We start from the raw sequence: 20,785 nt of genomic DNA, 5'->3' as shown, positions 1-20,785 counted from the left end.
TAGTTGTCCTGGTTTTAGTTTTCATATTTTCACAATTCCCTTGAGATGTTGTTTGTTATCCAGCCTGGTTTGCATGCCAGTTATTAGTCAAGGCTCCATTGGACCTCTTGATTCTCATGGGTCATCCTCCTTACTACAAGACCAGGAGTCGGAGATGTACCCCCAATGTGTCCTGTTTTGTCAACACATTTAACAATATTAATGTTAAAATGGTTATTAGAAGAGAATATAAGAAACATTAAGTAGAGCCGGGCGTGGTGGCACACGCCTTTAATCCAAGCACCCGGGAGGCAGAGGCAGGCGGTTCACTGTGAGTTCGAGGCCAGCTTGCTCTACAAAGCACGTCCAGGACAGCCAAGGCTACACAGAAAGACCCTGTCTCGAAAAACCAAAACCAAAAAAAAAAAACAAAAATGAACATTAAGTACCTCATGTGTACTCAAGGCAGCATTTTTGTCTATCTGGTAGAGAGCAAACTAAGTGAGCAAACAACAACTTTTATAAGAACTAAAAATTAGCATTATGATACAATCAGTTTTCTTTTAACTAGGTGTCTTTTTTCCTTAAGATGGATGCCATAGCTCAATCATGTTCATAGCTGCCTTATTTGGAATGCCAACCTGGATGTCACTCTGTGGAAGAATGGATAAAGAAACTTGGCACATTTACACTATGGAATACTACTCAGCTATTAAAAACAAGGAAATCCTGAAATTTGTGGGCAAATGGATGGAACTAGAAATGATCATGCTGAGTGAGTTAACCCAGATCCATAGAGACACACATGGTATATCCTCACTTAAAATTGGACACCACCTTCTGTTTCTCTCATAGACATTATGTCAATGTGTACTGTGTAAAGATTCAAATGTTTATTTCTCTGTTTCCCTCCCCCAAAGCTAGTTGCAATCTTTGTTCTGAGAATGTACTGTCTTCAGGCTGTCTAAACTTTGTTCCCCAATTGTCCTCTCCTAATACCATTAAAACAGCTTAACAGCCAATCACTAAGCCGAGCAGGGAATAGGAATGGACTTCCTTGTGGGAAGCTGCGCCCACATTCGCCATTACAAGATGGCGCTGACACCCTGTGTCCCATGCTGACAAACAACTAATCTGCGCATGTGCGAAGGGATTTTCCACTCGTTGTGCTCTGCCTCTCCCGTGGCATCATCTCGCCCGATGAGCAACAGCCAATCAGGGACTGACACATCCTAAGCGGAGGACAGTTTCCTATATAAGGGAGGGGTTTCTGCTGTTTGCGCTCTCTGTCTCCGTTTTTCGTGTTGTAAGCTTATGCTCTTCCTCTCAAGAGGCATTAAAGCTTTACTGCAGAAGGATCCTGTTTGTGTGTGCAGAGTCGTTCTTGCTGACGAGACGGTAACGCTAGCCACACTTCCTGGCAGCTCGGGAAGGAGAAGGAAGAGAGAGGACTTAGAGGATTCAGCCACAGCAGAGGTCCAGCAGCCTCCATGAGAAATGAGCAGCTGGAGCAGAGACATCCATACAGTGCAAGTGTCTGGGGATTCACACTGGGAGGAAACCAGATTAGCAAAGAGTGTCAGGAGAAGATTAACACTGCTCAGTTCTTATGCAGTCAAGCTTACTACACAAATATAGTAGGCCAGACTCAATTATTTGCATGCTAGCCAGTTGAATAAAGAAAGCACAAACAAACACTGACATTTTATTTTTTATTATTTTTTATTTTTTTTCACACATTTCTATTTTATTATGGCAAAAATGAAAGTGACACCTTCTCCCCAACTGCAATCAGTAAAACTTACCTCAAAAATAACTCAGTACATAACAGGTCTGTTTCAGAATTTTAAAAAGGGGAGGGGAAAGCCTTTACGTGAGATTTTAGACTCTATTTTCAAAGAGTGGGGGGAAAACCGAGAAACAAACCGACCAATGCCCACAAAGTGCAGTTGCCATCCTTCCGTCTAGAGATCATGGCCAAGGCTCCTGAGTCCAGTTACACGTGTGGATTTGCTCAGCTGTTTAGCTGTTGTCCATCCTTGCCTTCTAAGCATCCAGCTGTACATCCAGCTCCTCAGCAGAAAGATGTTGCTTTGACTTCCTTGGCTGCCTCCACGGGTTCCTCTCCTGGTGCCGCCGCCACCAAAACCCCCAATCCACGGTTTACTGCCATGATACCTCTGTCAATGCTTTTGTGCAGGACTTCTCTGTGTATCACGCTATGATGTGACAAGCTGGATGTCATAGGATGGCCATCCGGAGGGACACCGTTATACTGCTCATAGCCTTCAGGGCGTTGGGCTTCCGTTCATCTGCTGTCCCTAAACTTCATCCAGAGTGAACTTAGTGCACAGCTGCTCTCTTCAACGTTCCAAATCCAGCAAAGAGTTCCTGAATATCAGCATCTGGCACTCCGACGTTTGACACCAGCAGCTTCTCACCCATCTCCATGCCGGCTCCACCCGAGAAGCCTCTGTAGAACAGGTCCTGCTGCCACTTGTCAGGGAGCTGTTTAGGTCTGCTGTATGGTGCACGCTGGTTTCTGCTAAGGTCTACAGCGACAAGAGCGATGGCAGGCAGGTCTTGAGGGCCCACAGCCTCGGTTCACCCGCACGGTTGAATGCACTGTGCCACTGTGGCTGCCCTGTGACCCCAGCCCCTCATTAGCTGCTACCTAGCTGGCTCAGGTTCACATTAATGGTGTCCATTTCGTCGGCCATCCCGTGAACACACACATTTTTAAAACAGTCACTAACATCTCTCTCTGTCTCTGCCTCTCTGTCTGTCCCTCTGTCTCTGCTTCTCTGTCTGTCCCTCTGTCTCTGTCTGTCTCTGTGTGTGTGTGTGTGTGTGTGTGTGTGTGTGTGTGTGAGTGTGTCTTTCAGTCTCTTTGTTTTTGTCTCATGATATAAGCTCCCAGCTGCTATTCCAGCCATATGTCTGCCTGTTTCCATGCTCACCTTCAGGATGGTCATGGCCTCATCTTCTGGCAGTGTACACAGTCCCCCAGTTAAATGCTTTCATCAACCTCAGGATGACAGGGACCTGTTCTGCTTGGCCACAAAAGGCAGACATTTTCCAGGACGACCCAAGAGCAGAGGCCAGGGTTAGGCTCATGAGTGCTGTCTCCTCCCACCACAGGGCCACACCTGGCCTAGGTAGTCTAGGCCAGAAAGAGCCATTCTCTCCCTGCCAGAGTCCCAGCACAAACAGCACTGATTGGTTGGAGGGCAGGAGCATGGTTTCTAGGGAATGTATCATTGTGGCCGCTAGGGGGCAGCAGGAGCCAAATGGCAGCCTAGAAAGAGCCCAGGTGCCTGGAAACCTGGGAAGCAGAGGATGCTGAGTAGGCTCCTTAGACAGTAATTCCACTGTGCTGTAGCAGATGCTTCTGAGCATTAACACCCCCGCTGCCCTTGGAAACTGCTGATCGACTTCGCAAGGTAACTGCCATCCATCCCTTTGAACGACAGCCCAAGGCTGCATCCCTTCCATTTAGCAGGCAGGACTGGAAGCAACTGTGGCCTGCATGGCAGGAGCCCAGCATTGGCTGGAGTCTGAGCAGAGGCCAAAAGGAGATTCCTTTAGCTCTCCAAGGAAGACTGGCAGAAAGAAATTGTCCATTGAAAGCAAGTCCGAAGCAGCTGGAGAAGGGTCACACTGAGCACATTCAAAAATGAGAAGAAGATCGTAGCCAAGAAGCAAAGCCAAGTCGTAGGTAAGGATGGGAGCAGCTGCTTGGTCCTTTTGTGTGTTGGCTTGTCACTGTGCTCCAGGAGCGCAGGGTGTGGCTGGTAATATTTGAAATGTAAATGTCTATCAAAAGTTGTTAATTTTAACGATGGATACTCATAACCACAGCGGCATATGTATATATGCACATATATATTTGTAATTTTCAAAACATGAAGTTAAACAATGCAAAGGCTGTAGGATAGTGGTAAACTGTTTGTCTTGAAGGGACAGGAATGTAGTTTCCATCTCTAGCACTGGGAATAATCAGTATATATTCCTATGACTTTCAGTGTTTACTTAATTTTATCATATCAATAACTAATTAATACCAGCAGCCATTATTTCATTAGTATACCAAATATTCTCTGATATGTAGTGTTGCAGGACATGGAAGCACCACAGGGAACGTCCACTTTTCCTAGAAATTTGAGCTGTGTTTTGACATTTGAAAATACTACTGTGAAGGAGAGATAAACCTGTGTTTTAGGATCCCAAGTGCAGGATTGGAAGGGTCTTGAGAGAGAACAGGTGAGGTTAATCCACTAGAAGACCAACCACCTCATGCGGGAGCTTGATTGTTGCCAGTTGAAAAGATCCTGTGTGGCCGGGCGGGGTGGCGCACGCCTTTAATCCCAGCACTCGGGAGGCAGAGGCGGGCGGATCGCTGTGAGTTCGAGGCGAGCCTGGTCTACAAAGTGAGTCCAGGACAGCCCAGGCTAACACAGAGAGACCCTGTCTCGAAAAAACAAACAAAAAAAAAAAAGATCCTGTGACCAGACTCTGGGAGGAGATATATAAATGAGCCCAGAACTGGAGGCGGGGCTTTTTGGAGACTTGGGATATTTTGGCTGTTCATCGTTGCAGTTCAGGATGCTCCTAGAGAGAACCGCTTGAGGGAAGGCTTTGGGGCTCCGGCTCCTGCTGAGCTTCCAGGTTCTGATTACTCTAGGATTCAGCAGAAGAAATCTTCCAGATTGTGCCAGGAGAATTGTTCCTCGGAACTGATATTTTTACGGTTTTGTTATTGTGTCCATTAATCCTCAATTCCTATTGTTTTGGTTAGTCGGGTTATAAGTGACATATGCTTGCTCACTAAGTTGTTAATAAAATGTATTGGTTAAGAAAATTGAGCATACACTACTGACTGATAAACTGAATTTATTTTGATTTGTTCAAGTGCGCCCATTATTTTTATTTAACTTTTGTTTGTTGAGGTAGGGTCTTACTATGTGGCCCTGGCTGGCCTGGTATTTGCTATATAGAGCAGTAGTATCAAGACCCCATATCATGACTTCTCACAACCAGGTACGAAAACTAGGAAGGTGGAGTTGGGCAGATGGCTCAGAGGTTAAGGAGCAGTGTCTGCTTTTCCAAGCGTCCTGAGTTCAGTTCCCAGCAACAACATACTGACTCACAACCATCTATAATGAGATGTGGTGCCCTCTTCTGGCCTGCAGGAGTACATGCAGGCAGAACACTGTGTTCATAATAAATAAATAAATATTTTAATAAATAAATAAAGAAAGGCTTGCTCTTTGGTATTATATTTTGCCATTTTGTTAGTCTATTGATATTTTGCTTGGATTCAGAAAATGATAACCAGAGCCCCACATTATGGCCAGTTTGGATTCTATTCATCTTTCTTTCCCAAAGTACAGAGAAAGAAAGGCCTTTTGACTGAGAGATGACCCTTCCCAGGTGTAATAGTGATGGAATCCCATGACCCAGGCAAGAGTGACTTACCAGAAAGAGACTGATAGGCTGTCCTCTCAGACCCCCATCAGATGGTCATCTGGTCTTCTGAGGATATCACAAGACACTTTGTCCACATTTAGAAGAAAATATTTGTTCACCTCTGTATTCCTTTCTCCATGTGTCTCATAGCTTGTGGTTACTTTCCAATATCACAATTTATAACTCTTTCTTGTTACTGTAAATGGTTTTGTTTATCCTACTTTTTTGGGGGGGTTCGACAGAGTTTCTCTGTGTAACAACTATGGCTGTCCAGGAACTAGATCTCTAGACCAGGCTGGCCTTGAACTAACACAGATACACCTGCCTCTGCCTCCCAAGTGGTGAGATTAAAGGCATGTGCCACCACTGCAGGCTTATCCACTATTTCTTGAAGGCGCAAACTCTTCATATACTTTCCATGCTGGGTTTTTTTTCTCCTGACACATTAATAAATTCTGTTACAAGCACTGGGTTTGATGCAATTTTGGCAAGATTTATATATGGCCCCAATAACCGAAATAAAAATTTCAAAACATTGTACTTTTCATGCAGAGTGCACAGATTTTTTTGTGAAGATGATTCCAATATTATTTTTAAAAACATTTAAAAATAGAGAATGGAGCCATTTCTATAATAGCATCACTTTAAAAAACTAACATGATCTCTTTCTGACAGAGGGCTAATATCCCCTAATATCCAAATTATATATAAAGAATTTAAGAAATTAAAAACTCCCAAGTCAAACAATACAATTGAAAATGGGATACAGAACTAAACAGAGAGTTCCCAACAAAGGAATATTGAATGGCCAAGAAACAGTTAAAGAAATGCTCAATGTCCCTAGTCATCAGGGAAATGCAAATCAAGCAACTTTGAGATTCCATCTTACAATGGCTAAGATCAAAAACTCAAGTGACATCACATGCTGGCAAGGATGTGAAGAAAGGGCAACACACCTTCTATGTTGGTGGGATTACAAACTTGTATAACTACTTTGATAATCAATCTTGTCTTTTCTCAGAAAATTGGGAATAGTGCTACCTCAAGACCCATCTATAGGACTCCTGGGCATATGCCCAAACGATTCTCCAACCACACAACAAGGGCATTTGCTCAATTATGTTGATAGCAGTTTTATTTGTAATATCCGGAATCTGGAAACAACCTAGATGTCCCTCAACTGAAGAATGGATAAAGAAACTGTGGTATATTTACACACTGGAATATTATTCACCTATCAAACTCAAGGAAATCTTGAAATTTGCAGACAAATGGATGGATCAAGACACAGTCATCCTGAGTGAGGTAACCCAGACCCTGAAAGACCCAAATGGTATGTGCTCACTTATAAGTGGATATTAGCCCAACATAGATGTCCTCTGAGAAACTCCACCCTGCAGGGGATTGGGACAGATGCTGGGTCTGGCTCCTGGACTCTGAACACAGCTGTGAGAGTGGTATGGAAAATGGGGATAGAAGGACCCAGAGAGCTCAGGCGCCCCGTTAGGAGGCCATCAGTCTGGACAGATCTGGACCAGGATGTGAGTGTGGGCTGCACAAACTGATACACCAACCAAGGACATTGCAAACAGAGAACCAGAAGCCCTGTTCAGCCCTAGCAGATGGACAGCTCATTCTCCACATTGGCAGGGGGAGGAGAGCAGGAACTGGCTCTGACAAGAACTCAGGTGCTGGTGATTTGATCACTGACCCTTGTCACGGTGGCCTTGGGGGGACACAGAGAAAGGGTATGCAGGCTATCCTCATGAGAACTGATGGGCTGAGCTTAGAAGGTGGGGGCTGTCCCCCAAGTCATCTGATACCTAGGGGAGGGGAATATGGTGGAAGAGGGAGGGAGAGTTGGACGGGAAGATAAGAGCAAGGGGACAACAATTGGGACAGAATGTGGATAAATTATAATAAATTTAAAATTTTTAAGCTGACTAGACGAAACTGAAGAAATATCACAAATGTGTTATGTTTTGTTGTTCTAAGGAAATGTCTCAGGCTTGGTATTTTATGTAGAAAAAAGATTTACTATTCTCAAAGTTGTGAAATCTGAAACATATCACCCCGTGTAGAATTCACTAGGAAGGCATCAACCTCTGGGAATAGAAGAGTCTGTAACACAAGCAACCACACTGACAGGCAGTAAAGCAGAAAGACGTGATGATTTACCCTTTTGTCAAGCCTCTCTCAGACACTAAGTCAAGGAAGGCCCCACTCAAAGACTCCACTCAGCTTGTCCATTCTGCCTTCTTTGCAAGACACACAGCCACACTATGACACCCTTGCCTTCTGTACCCCATCCATGGAGCTCACGGGATTCCCTTGCTAGGATGGGTGGTGACTCTGCTGTCAGGCTTAGGTTTGACTGTTCCTTCTTTTCCATCTTCAGCTATTACAGAGATTGGGGGCTCCTTCCTAGTCATGTGACACAGAAAGTGCTATGTTTGCAGATGTGGAGAAGAAACATCTGTGGTTTTTTTTGTTTGTTTTTTTAAGTTCGTAATTATATTTATGTACAGAAAACTTAGTGTACATTTAGCCCAGCTTAGTGGCGAGCTCTTTAGCCTTTGCCTTTTCCAGTTTGGCAATTCGAGCCACAAATTTAGGAGCCAGGACCTTGCCTCCCCAGTGGCGACGGATCTCATCATATCTGTCGTTATAATTGGTCCTGATAGCTTCCACCAGCTTAGCCATAGCACCCTTGTCTTCTGAGTTAACTTGTGTGAAGGCAACAGTGGTGCAAGTCTTCCTGTGGACCAGCCGCCCCAGCCTGGCCTTTCCCTTGATGATGCAGTAGGGGACCCCCATCTTTCGACATAGGGCAGGCAGGAAGACCACCAGCTCAATGGGGAATACGTCATGGGCAATCACCACCAGCTGAGCCTTCTTGTTCTCCACCAAGGTAGTGACTGTATTGACCCCTGCTCGAAGGACAGGTGGTCTCTTAGTCGGGACGTCCCCTTTCCCAGCGGTTTTCTTCTCCGCTCGCGCCAGCAGCCTTATGTTCTTCTCCTGCTTTGTGTCTGGCCTGTACTTGTGCGCGAGCTTAAGCAGCTGGGCAGCTGTCTGCCGGTCCAGGGCCTGGGTGAACTGGTTAATGGCGGGAGGTACCTTGAGCCGCTTGTAGAGGATGGCCCTCTGCCGCTGCAGTCTGATGTAGCGGGGCCATTTGATGAAGCGAGTGAGACCTCTTTTGGGCTGGATGTCCTGCCCGATGCCGAAGTTCTTGGGCCGCTTTTCAAACAGAGGGTTGACCACCTTCTTAGCCTCCTGTTTCTTCACCACGGCGGGGGCCGGGGCCACCTTCTTCCCCTTGGCTTTCTTTCCCTTGGGCATCTTGTTCGGCTGGAGGAGAGAGCACATCTGTGTTTTTGTGTCTCTTCAAAAGACAGTTTCCATACTGTCCTGCTAGGATGAGGGAAAATGCCTTCCTGCTGTCACTGCATGATTACCTGAGCATCTGGTGCACTTGATTTTGAAGTGCTCATGGCTGTTTCCAAATGTGTGAGCAAATGTCTGGATGGGATGGATTTCCAGACTGCATTTATTGTTCCTGGGGAGTTTTAGTTATACACAGCAATCTCTGCTCCTCACACACCTACTGCATAAATAATTATGCACCATTCTATATTTAGGCCAGCATTTTCTTTGAGTTTCGGTTGTCCATGAGGGAATGTACAGAGAGTGACACACACTAGTTCCTCTCATGGTCTCTGTGGCCATTCATCTTCTGGATGTCTCTGCCATCCTGCCCTCAGCAGGAGCTATGTTCAGGTATGGTAGGACCGTCTACAGGAAGGAAACCGACCCCGGTTTATGCATGTTTCGTGGAGTCTGGTACCTCAGAGCACAGCCTCGGGAATTGGATTCCTAGAGTCAGACTCCCTGCCCAGCCACTGTGCAGCAGTTTAACCTTGGGTAACGTCCCTTCTCTGCTCTTGTCTCATTTCCCTTGCCATTCAAATGATGACAATAACACCTACTGTACAGTATTGTTGTGAGAAATAGAGTGTTAACCATCAAGCTGGCTCAGTACACAGAGTATAAGACTGGTTTGCACAGCTAATGAACTCTGGTCCTGGAAGCAACTGTTGTACAGTGCTCTGTGAGAGAGGAACTCAGGGAAAAGATTAAGTGTATCCTGTGTCCTTGATGGGATCCTGGGGCAGGAATAAACTAAGGGACTACAGAGAAGAGCTGGATTCTTCTTAGGTCACCAGATCAGGTGGAGTGAGGGGCCTCAGCTGAGAAAGGGAGTTCATTCCTCATAGTCCCAGCTTACAATTGGATATACATTGAAGACCAGATTTCGACCTTAACCAGCAGAGCCCTACAGCTCTGAGGTTACATTCTTACTAACCTGAGATCAGCATCACCTATCCCCAGCACAAGGCTGAAAGGCTGGAGTCAGTAAGGGCATCCAAGGACAGATGAGCTCCGGTTCCCAACCTGTGCACTGCAGGAAGAAGAGTCCTTGAGCGTCAGGTCTCTGCGTGGTTGCCTGTGTGTTCTTTGGTACTCAGTTAACTATTGAAAGATGAAAGAAAAATCTTATATAAAAAATGGAGGGAGCTGGCCACTGGTCTGCTTCTGCCTGAAGCTCCCATGCAGGAAGAAGCAGGAGCCACCAGTGAGGAGAGAAAGCCAGCTGAGGGATGAAGACAGAGAGTCAAGAGACACAGCAAGTGCTGGACTGTGGAGGCCAGGCCAGTCCCACTCAGGACACATTGACTTGGGCCTCCACTGCTCTTCAGAGATGTAGTGTTTGTCTTGAGGTTTTCATCTGGAAGAGACATTGTCCTCTGCCTTCACTTTAGTCCAGGCAAATAAGATGATGGTGTGAAGCCTGGAGCCACAAATGGACTAAGAAATGGATTGACTATGATGTTTTCTCCTCCTCCTCCTCTTCCTCCTCCTCCTCCTCCTTCTCCTCCCTCCTTCTTCTGTTTTAAAAGTTCCTGTAGTCTCTCCCACAAGGAAACTCAGTATTCCACAATGTTCACTATTTGAACCTTGATACCTGGCTCAGGAAATAAAAGTATCATTTTCTTTAAAGCACCATCTTTCTGGATTTTTGTATGTTTGCTTATTTGAGACACAGTCTCACATTGTAAGCTGGTCTCAAAGGTGAAGCTGCCCTTGGACTCCTGATCCACCTCCTGACTGGGGGTTTCAGAGTTCTTATCTTACCCAGACAGTGCACAGAGTATGGGGTGGGGGTGGGGAGCTCAGTTTAGCAGCCCCTACTTCATGAATGACAGAGAAACAGAGCATTAGTGCAGGAGGGAGAGGGTGGTGACATGAGAGCCTGTGTCTATAGCTGCCTCGCATCTCCCACCCTGATTCCTGGAACTTGACCAGGGTACCTCCTTGTCTCTCACAGCTTAAATCCACTTTTGGTGTGTTTTTTTGTTTTGTTTTATAGACAGAGTTTCTCTGTGTAACAGCTCTGGCTGTCCTGGAACTCACTCTGTAGCCCAGGCTGGCCTTGAACTCACATAGATCTTCCTACTTCTGCCTTGCAAGTGCTGAGATTAAAGGCTTCTGCCACCACTGCCCAGCCCTTAAATCCACTTTCTACATATGTAGATTCATTATATCAGGTCTGTTCATGCAGAGAACCTTCATAATACAGCTGTGTTTTTGTTTTGGTGTGTGCTGGAGATACATTTGCCTACCTATACACGTATTGTTGGACCCTAGAGTTTACTTGGGTAGTAGGGGGTCATCGCGAGAGACCACTGGAGGACCACAGTGTTGATGTAAAAGCACAAGGTTTATTGTTGACGCACGTCAGGGGGCCTCAGCACTCACTCGGGAGGCAGGCACCCTGAGTCATTGTTACAGACTATTTTTAAAGGCTAAAACCGCAAAGGTTAGGAGGGGCTGGGTGCCCTATATTAGGATTGGCTCTGGTGGTCGCTAGGGGTGCTTGTCTAATTATTATTGGCTATTGCAGGGGTCGTTGGCCTCGGGAGCTGTTCTTGGCAAAGAGGGGTGTTGAGGAGTTTCCAGAGAATTTCCAGATGGTAATTGTTTATCTTAGTTGAAATTGTTTATCTCGGTTGGCCACCTTGATCTCAGAAATTGAAGCTAAGCTGGCCTTTAATTCTCTCTGGGTCATTTTTCCAAGCTTGTCTGGGTCACGTACTCAGGCTGGCTGAGAGAGAGCCTTACAGTATCTACACACACACATACAGACATACACACACAGAATCTGTTTCTTGCTTCTCACATCCCCCCAGTATTGTCCAATGTGTACCAGGTGAAAAGTAGCTACAGTTTACCTGAACCCTGCATGCAGCCACAAAATAAAAATCTTGTTTCCTAAACTCTTTAAGTGTTAACATTCTGGGCAGTTATGGGGCAGACGTGTAGGGGACAGGCTATATGGCCAATGTTGAGCCATCTTGTCGGAGTCTAGTTCCTATTTCTCCAGCAGTCTGCCATTTACCCGAAGCCAGCTGGCCCTGTCCTGGTTTGGCAGTTAGACTTGTGGTGGTTTATGGTGGGGGCTGGTCATTCTAAGACTCCCGAGCTACTCCTTTCTGGCTATAAACTAGCTTTTCCAGTAAGACTCTGGTGAGATCAGATTAAAGGACAGCTGCCTGCGAGCAACAGTTCCGGGAACGTTTTCCTGACTAACCAGATTTTCCCAATTTCTTTCTCTCTCTGGAATTTCTCTCCTGCAATTAGAGCAGCGCTAAAAGTAGATACCTGCATGAGCACTCCAGAGTTAGGTATCCATAGCAACCCTTGCTTACGTGAAAACCCATGCCTCCGTGCCTATATAAACTCTGTGAAATTTTTCAATGAATGGAGTTGATCAGAATCTACACTTGCCTCCTTCTTCGTGTCTTGTGTTCTGTCCTCATACAGGAAAATTCTCCCCCTGAGCGTGAGTCGAACCCCGGCAGGCCGGGATACAGAGGGTTAAGTCCATGGCAGCTGAGTAATGGGCCATATATGTTATCTTCTTTGCTTCCAGGAGGAAGAAGGGCAAGTGCCTGCTGAGGGCCTTGAAGGGAGCTGAGACAAGCTCCACAGTCCCAAGCCGTTGAAGGCGTGGTCACTGCACACCTAGGAAGGAGCAGGCGGCTGAGCAGCAGGAGCTGGAGTGGCTGGTCCTCCCTGGGGCAGGGTGAGAAGACAAAGGGGTTGAGTATAGGAGGACAGGCACAAGCGCTATGGAAATGAAAAGCTCTGCAGATCCGGAAAAGGACTGGCCCTAGGCTGGAAGCCTGGACCAGGGCGCATTGTGCTGTTTCCTTTCTGCTCATGTCACTCAAGACACACTAGCCAATCAGAGCCATGAGGCAGAATTGTCAGCAGGAAGAGGAGGAGAGTTATTCCTGGTCCCATGTTGTAGGTTCCACTCTAACTGAGCAGGCTTTAATGGTTTGGAGTGATGTGGTGAAAGCAACTGCTGTGTGCTGTGAGGGGAGCTCCCGCTAGCTCCGAAGCCGAGACATGGTGAGCACAGGGTCACTGCCCACAACCAGGAGGAGCAGGCAGCTGAGCAGCGGGAGCTGGTGTGGCGGGTCCTTCCTGGGCTGGTCCTAGTCAGTCTTTGGACCAGACTGTGGCCTCTGAATGGGGACTGCTCATTGTGTTCTATTAGTTTGCATTGATTGAGGAGTCATTGTCATTGGTTTCTATAGTCTTTATATTAGCATGTATGCAGCCTGGCTGTACGCTGAAAAAGAAATCCCGCCATGCGGCAGATCCATACTAGTTTTTTGTTTGCTTGTTTGGTTGGTTTTTTTTTTTTTTTTTTTTTTTTTTTTTTTAATGGGAAGGGAATACCGAGACAGTCTTTGGAGACTGACTAGAGAAGGAAATGGCTTGGAGAATGGGAGGAATTCCTTCTACAATTCTTCTTAGTGCAGAAGGTGCAAGCTCATGTGCTGGAGTACATGTGTGGTGGAGGGGATGGGAGGAATTCCCTCTACAAGTCTATCTCGCTCGTGTGCAGAAAGTGCACACGCATGCACACAAGGTGCCCACGTGCTTTAATAGACCTGATTCCTGCCTGCTGGTGGTGGCTTGTTTCAGAAGACATGCTTCCTGGGCGGCTTTGCATTTTCCGTTTTTCCATGGTCATCAGTGCCTCTAGGGGTGGCTCCATTGCAGCCTGTTTACTAACACTGTATTTCTTCTTTTTTCTTTTTCTTTTCTGTTTCTGAGACAGGGTTTCTCTGGTTAGCGCTGGCTGTCCTGGACTCAGTTTGTAGACCAGGCTGGCCAGGAGCTCACAGAGATCCTCCTGCCTCTGCCCCCCAGAGTGCTGGGATTGCGGGCATGCACCACCACATCCTGCACACTGCTATCTTTACCCTTTTTTCATTCTGTGGAGAGTTGTTCAGTTTCCATGAGTTTCTTAGCTTTGTCTTGTGTCTGTTGGTGATGGTGTGCCCCTTTAATCCTTGGTGCTCTGATAGTTTGCAAGGTCACTACAGTGTCTTTGTATCTGTTGAGACTTGCACTGCGTTTGAGTATCATTAATTTTGGAGAGTGTTGCATGAGTTGTGAGATGGGGGTATATTCAATTGTGTTTGGGTAGAATGTTCTGTAAATATAACTTTGGTTGTTTTAGCTTTTAACTTTGGTTACCTGGGGTAGGTATCGGGTTTTTTTTTCCCCCCTAAAGGACCCGTTTCTTGGTAAGAGTGAGATACTGAAGTCTCCCACTATTAGTGCATGAAGGTCTATGGCGATTTAAGGCTGTTTCTTTAACGGTGTTGGGTGCTCTGGTGTTGGGACACAGATGTTAAGAATTTAAAAGATATCATGATACTCTTTTCTTTGAATATGTCCTTCCCATCTCTCGATGACTTTTTGTTTGAAGTGTATTTTTTAGATATTAAAGTGGCCATAGCAGCTTGATTCTTAGGTCCATTTGCTCAGAGTCCCTTTTTGCCGCCCTTTGCCTTGAGGCGATATCTGTCCTTGCTGTTGAACTGTATTTGTTGTAGGCAGTAGAAGGATGGATTCTGTTTTAGCATCCATTCTGGAAGCCGGAGTCTTTTTATTGGTAAGTTGAGGTCGTAGATATTGACAGATATGAATGAAAAATGATTATTAATCCCTGGTGTTTTGTTGTTGGTTGTGGTGTGTTAGTGTGTATATATATGTGTGTGTGTATGTCGCAAGTGTATGGCATGTATGTACACCTTCTGTTCTTTTGGTTTTGCTAATGTGAGGTTATTTATGTCCAGTGTCTTCATGGGCGTTGTTAACTTCCTTGAGTTGGATTTTTCCTTCTACCAAGTTGTGTCAGGCCATGTTTGTAGATAAATATTGTTAAAAATTGACTTTATCAGAGAATATCTTATTTTATCCATTTATGGTGATTGAAACTTTTCTTGTATAGTAATCCGGGTTGAAGCACATGTGTCCAAGCACTTCTGCTTTTAGAGTCTGCATTGAGAGACAGATACAATTCTAAGAAGTCAGCCTGTATATTTTACTTGGTTGTTGTGTTTTATATTTTGTTGCAGCTTTTCATATTCTTTCTCATATCTAGTGTTTTTATTATTATGTGGCATAGGGTATTTCTTTCCTGGACCAATCTATTTTGTTATTTTGCATGCTTCTTTTTGTTTGTTTGTTTGTTTTTCAAGATAGGGTTTCTCTGTGTAGCCTTGGCTGTCCTGGTCTCATTTTGTAGACCAGGCTGGCCTCGAACTCAAAGCGATTCGCCTGCCTCTGCCTCCCGAGTGCTGAGATTAAAGGCGTTCGTCACCACCTCCCAGCTTGCATGCTTCTTGTACCTTGATAGACATCCTCTTTAAGTTAGGAAATTTTTCTTTGTATAGATTTGTTGAAACTCTTTTCTGGACCTCTGAGGTGGTATTTTTCTCCTTCCTCTATTGCAGTTAGTCATAGTTTTGGTCTTCTCATAAGATCCCAGAGTCCCCAGATGTTTTGTGCCAGGAAATTTAGGTTGTACCCTTTTTTTTCAACTAATGTCTCCATTTTCTTCTATTGTATCATCAGTGCCTGAGATTTCCCTTTCATACACAATCTGAGAGGGAATCCTGCCACTGTCCTTCCTTGTAGTCCTAAGACTTTCATTTCCAGGATTCCCCCATTTTCAGCTTTCTTTATTGTTTCTATTTCCATTTTTAGATTTTCACTGTTTTATGTCTTCATTCAAGCATTCTTTAGTGTATCTTAGTTTTATTTAAGGGGTTTATTGGGTTTTTCCACTTGTTTGTGTTTTCCTGGATCTCTTTAAGGGATGTATTCATTTCCTTTAAAGATCTCTATGAAGGTATTTTTCTGGTGCCTTCAGCTATGTTGGGATGTTCAGGACCTGCTGTGCCATGATAGCTTGTGCTTGTTGGTGACACAGCTCCTGCCTGTTATTGATTATGCTCCTGTGCTGCGATCTAGGTATCTAGGTTTGACATGATTATTGGTGTAGGTGTTGATTTCTGGGTTTGTGTTGTAGAGGTGGGAGTATTGTTTCCGGGTTTCTGTTTGCTCCCTGGATAGTCTGAGAGTGTCTTGGCTGAGTATTGGATTTTTTACTGTCCTGCTTGGCTGCTGTGTTCATGGAGAATGTTTGTTGTTCTTAGAGGCTGGGCAAAAGGAGTTCAGGGAGAGATGGCTTTAGGGATCCACAGGAGGTGTGGATGGGATGGGCTAGAGGAAGGTGCCTCTGTTGTCCAGTCCAGTGCTTGGGTCAATTGTGAAAATCAAGGTCTGGGCTGAGAAGATAAGGTTGTAGATCTGTTGACAGCCTACCTAGGCTTTGGGCAGGCATGGAATGTGGTTGATCAGGAATGTGTCTGCCCAAATAGGGGCTTGACTCAGATATGAGTCAGTTGGTATGGTCTGTTTTCTCCACAGGAGACATGGAAAGTGGGGAGGAAGCTTTCCCTGGTATTCTGTACAGTGTGTGAGAATTGGGTGTACAGAAACACATAGTGGGCTCTCTTTGGGCAGGCTACCTGGTCATCTGTCCATCAGGGCTTGTGGTTGAGCAGGGTGTGTGTGCCCATAGTTAGTGGCTCAGGCAAAGAGATGAGGTAGGAGGAGAAGGGCAGATGGGGATGGTATATGGTGATGACAGGAAGAGAGGAAGATGCATCTCCAGGAGCAACCCTGAGTAGTGACTGGGTCTCAGGTACCAGAGAGTGGTGAAGGTCTGGAGGCATCCCACCTAGACCCATGCACAGTGTCTTCATAGTGAGCCATCATGTTCTCAGGGTTCAATTATTTACCACAATCAGCTCAGTCAGAGGGTTGTCAGGGGAACAGGGTGGTAGGCTCTGACTCCAGATCCTTTTAGTAACTAGACAAAGCATTTCTAACTGATCTTTGATTGGTCCTGGCCAGCTTGTGGCCAGGGACAGCAGCATATGTAGCTGGGTGTCGCAGACAGGAGGATAGGTCATAGAGGATTTGCTTGGTAAAATTCCAGAGGCCTCTGACACTCCAACATGATCTCTAGACATCTAGAACAGCTGTTGAGGCTTGGATCAACAAAGTTCCAAGGATCTCTGGCTGATCACTACTGTCCCTGAATATTATGCATGGTCCAAGTGTAAAGCTGTTTAGAAATCTGCTGTTTCTCCTAAAACTGTTTTTTCCCTTAGAAAGTTCATACAGGGAAAACTTTCCCACAGAGAATGCTGAAAAGGCATCTTGCGAAAGTCTTGAGACAATGATAGAGATTCTTGCTCTGACTGTGAGCACCCAAGCAGAACCTGCAGGAACGAAAGTTAAGACCTTGACCTAACAGTACCGGGCTAGATACTGTCACCTGTAGAAATATTTGTTAGAATATGTTTTAAGAGCCCTAGAATGGGGTTTGGATCATCATGCTTTACAGATATTTTACGACAGAGGATCCCTTGGCAGTTAGCCTAGGAGAGCACAGCTGTTGGTCTGAGACTGGAAGTAGGTCAAGTTTTTCTTTCAATAATATTTAGCTCAAGGTATGATGATCCTCTGAGCACCTTGTAAACACATTGGCTGTAGCCTGGGGAAATGTATGATTAAACTTTCCTGTGTATTGTTTAAAAAATAAAGATGAGGTCATGCTGCCCATTGCTTGAAAATTGATTGATTTTTGTTAAATGTTTTGTTCTAGGTTGCAGAACTTTTATATTTCCTTTTTACTCTGTTAATTTTTGATTGCCCTAGTGATTGTTAATGATAGGAAAAAAATCATCATGTAATCTGTAACAGCATAATAATTGAACGTCATTTCAATAAAATCTGGGGTTGGCCCAAGGAGAGGGCAAGCAAGTAAGAGACATGAGAGAGTAAGCTAGAGTGAGATGGGGAACAGCAAGAGAGGGGGATAGATAGGGAATGGCAAGAGGGATGGATAGATGGGTAACAGCAAGAAAGGAGATAGTTAGCAGGACAGCAAGCAAGCAAGGTGAGAGAAGTCAGACAGACAGCAAAGGAGACAGAGATGGAGACAGATAGAGAGGCAGAAGAAAAGTTCTCCTGGGCTTCAAGACCTTCAGCTTCTACCGCTTATGCCTGAGTATTTCCTTTTCCTCCATTCCTCACCATCTCAACAACTAGTTCCTCTAGCTAGTTGTTCAATCAACGCTTGGTTTCCCTTAAGCAAACTTCCTGCTCAGTTCTCCCTGCTACAGATCTACCTCTCTTCTCTCCTCTATGCAGTTCGTGGGGTTGGTCTTGGGGAGCGGGGTCTGGGGAATGTCTGTGGATTAACAAGGTCTCAGAGTGTGCTGAACATAAACATAGTTTGTGGTCAACCTGACCGGATACAGAGACTTTTCCCAGCACTGAAGGCACAAACCATTTTCCTAGAGTAGGAACGTTATTAGTGATCAGTGCTTCTTGGTGAGCCTGACCCTGTCCAGGGAATTCTCCCAGGACCAGGGTAGAGGTCTATGTGCTAACAAGGAAGTGCTTGTCACAAAATGGAGTCTGACTGCTCTTAATGTGGTGTCTTCAGGTAAGCTTATTCAGCAGTAAGACTCAGGAAACATAGTTGGCCTAGGTTAACAAACAGAGGGAGGAAGCCTCACAATTGCATCTGGGGAATCAATGTTCCTTTGCACCTTCACTTATCTTTGTCTTCTGAAGATTTACTATATTATGTTATGAGTTCCTTGAGTTTTTGTTGGTTTGAAGAATTTCTGTGGAGAAACAGTTTTAATTTTCTTTTCTTGATCTCAGAGCCTCCCCTTTCCTCTTTTCGTGGCACATCTGTATTTGCTAGTTTTTGCAGTAATCAGTGTTTGCTGGATTTGTAGTAAAATTGATTGCTATGGTTAACAAATTTTTTGAGGTTTTTAAACACTTTCTGATATATTATTGCTTTGTGTCCTTATTAGCTTCATTTCACAACATTTCTGTGTCTACATTCATCAGTTGATGGCGTGCCCCTACCGGACTGACTGGTTGCTCTGTCTGTCAACAATTGTATTGATTTCTCAATAAAATTATTGAAGACTCAGGAATAGCCTTTTTTTAGGGTATGAAAAAATAGTAGAAGGGATCATGCAGTCTTTGTTCATTGAGTAAACATTGATTAAGGCCCTGTTGTGTGCCTAGCTGGGACACAGAAAGGCAAAGGAGAGGTAAACACAGCCTTTGAGAGAGATCACCTAATGTGCAAACAATATGCCATACAGTAAACACTGTGGGCTCTTGACAGGGCCTGACAGTGAATAACTTTTCTTTGGAACAAGACCAAAGAACTTCCAAGAAGAATCTGAAGACTGAGGCATGAGCAGAGGGACAAACTAAGAGTCTGAGCCCAGGCTACAGACAGCTAAATCAAAGCATGTGCAGCCATGAGGTGACACTTCTACTTGTCCAGTGAAGGACTTTGTTTGTTTAGATTTATTTATTTATTCCATATACAGTGCTCTGCCTGCATGTACACCTACAGGCCAGAAGAGGGCATCAGATCACATTATAGATGGTTGAGAGCCATGACGTGGTGGCTGGGAATTGAACTCAGGACTTCGGGAAGAGCAGTCAGTGCTCTCAACCTCTGAGCCATCTCTCCAGCCCCCCAGTGAAGGACTTTTGGCAGCAGAATCAAAGTCCTGTTTTTCTTTGTCAGTCCAGCTTCTGTGCCTCCCCTTCTCCAGGTGTTAATCTCAAAGCAAACAGGCTACACATCCTACCTAATCTCCAGCTTGGGGCGGGTTCCACTGGCAGCCCAAACAACTGCATCTGCCAACATCTTTACAGCCAGGACCAACCTGCAGATAAGGCTCAGCCATCAGTGGGGCTCCACACCCTATAACTAGGAGGACAACTAGGAAGAGCCTTGGTATAGCAAGGCTTTTCCAATGAGAATGGCAGTGTCCCTAAGCAAGTGGGCGTGGGCTGGATAAGGGAGCTGGCTGAGAATGGGACAGTGGCCAAGCAAGAGAGAAAGTGAGGACGCCGTGTTTGCCCATAGTTATTTACTTCATTTCTTTTTGCATGAGTTTGTATCCTAAGCTCCTGAAACAATGGGCTGTGATTGTACAGAACCATCCAAATAACTCATTTGCTACCTGAGTTTCTTTAGGTTAGAAGATTCAATCACAGCAGCAGAGTAGCAAGTTACTTTTTAAAAAGTGGTACACAGATAGTGATGCTGCTGCCGGACAGAACCTGGTGATGGTCTCTTTTGGACGAATATGGAAAACATCAGGACTAGAGATGGGAAAAGTCATAGAAATGTGTATACAGAGTTTAATCAGCTGTTCTTTTAGGACGTGGACGATCAGGAGTGTTGAGAGCAATGCAGACAGAGGAAGTCCAGGCCAGAGGATTTCAGTAGAAAATAGATGCCATAATTCTTCAGCTAGTGGTCATTTGTGTGATATTTGGGTCCAAAATCTTTGTTAATCTTCTCCTACCCTGAGAAAGTGAGTAAGGCAGAATTTTTAAATAATGGGCTGATTTCCTAAGTGGACTATTGACTCTTTGGATGATTTTTACTAGTGGCTCATTAAGGACTGCAATGTAAAAAAAGTAACAAATGGTGTAGAAATAAACAGAGTCTGTGGTTTGTAGAAAAAGAACAGCAGTAGGTAGTATCAGATGCAGTCCAATGCTGAAACCGAGGCAGGAACTTTCAAGGAGGTGGTCACCCTTCCAGGGCAGGCTTTTGCTCTGGTTAGAAACCTAAGAAGATGCCCTAAGGGTGACACTTGATCCTCTTAAGTCTTGAATTAAGGGAAGGGTAGGCCAAGTTATTTCTAGTCCCAGGAAGGAACTTCATACAAAACCTGCTTTAACTGTGGTCTAAGCAAGATATGAGCCATCCCAATATAGAAGCCCAATTGACAGCACCACCCACCCATGCTATACTGTTCCTGGAAGGAAG

At 45.1% G+C, this 20,785-nt stretch overlaps 2 protein-coding genes across 2 annotated transcripts in view; one reads left to right on the top strand and one right to left on the bottom strand.

The window, feature by feature from the left end:
* Positions 1 to 7,977: 7,977 nt before the first annotated feature.
* Positions 7,978 to 8,821, bottom strand: LOC311583849 (large ribosomal subunit protein eL8-like). The gene has a single exon (XM_084757767.1). It carries the CDS (start codon positions 8,818 to 8,820, stop codon positions 7,993 to 7,995), a length of 828 nt encoding a protein of 275 aa, XP_084613893.1. The 5' UTR covers position 8,821; the 3' UTR covers positions 7,978 to 7,992.
* A 4,091-nt stretch (positions 8,822 to 12,912) lies between these two features.
* LOC311583836 (uncharacterized protein) overlaps positions 12,913 to 20,785 on the top strand; it is a 54,299-nt gene continuing 46,426 nt past the window's right edge. Inside the window, exon 1 of the mRNA XM_084757754.1 lies at positions 12,913 to 12,930. Within this exon, the coding sequence (XP_084613880.1) occupies positions 12,928 to 12,930 (3 nt within the window). The 5' untranslated portion in view covers positions 12,913 to 12,927. The remainder of the gene's footprint in view (positions 12,931 to 20,785) is intronic.

This window comes from Acomys minous, assembly GCF_964271855.1.
Source record: "Acomys minous genome assembly, chromosome: 14".
In the NCBI taxonomy this organism is placed as follows: Eukaryota; Metazoa; Chordata; class Mammalia; order Rodentia; family Muridae; genus Acomys; species Acomys minous.
This window is presented reverse-complemented; position numbering and strand designations above follow the sequence as displayed.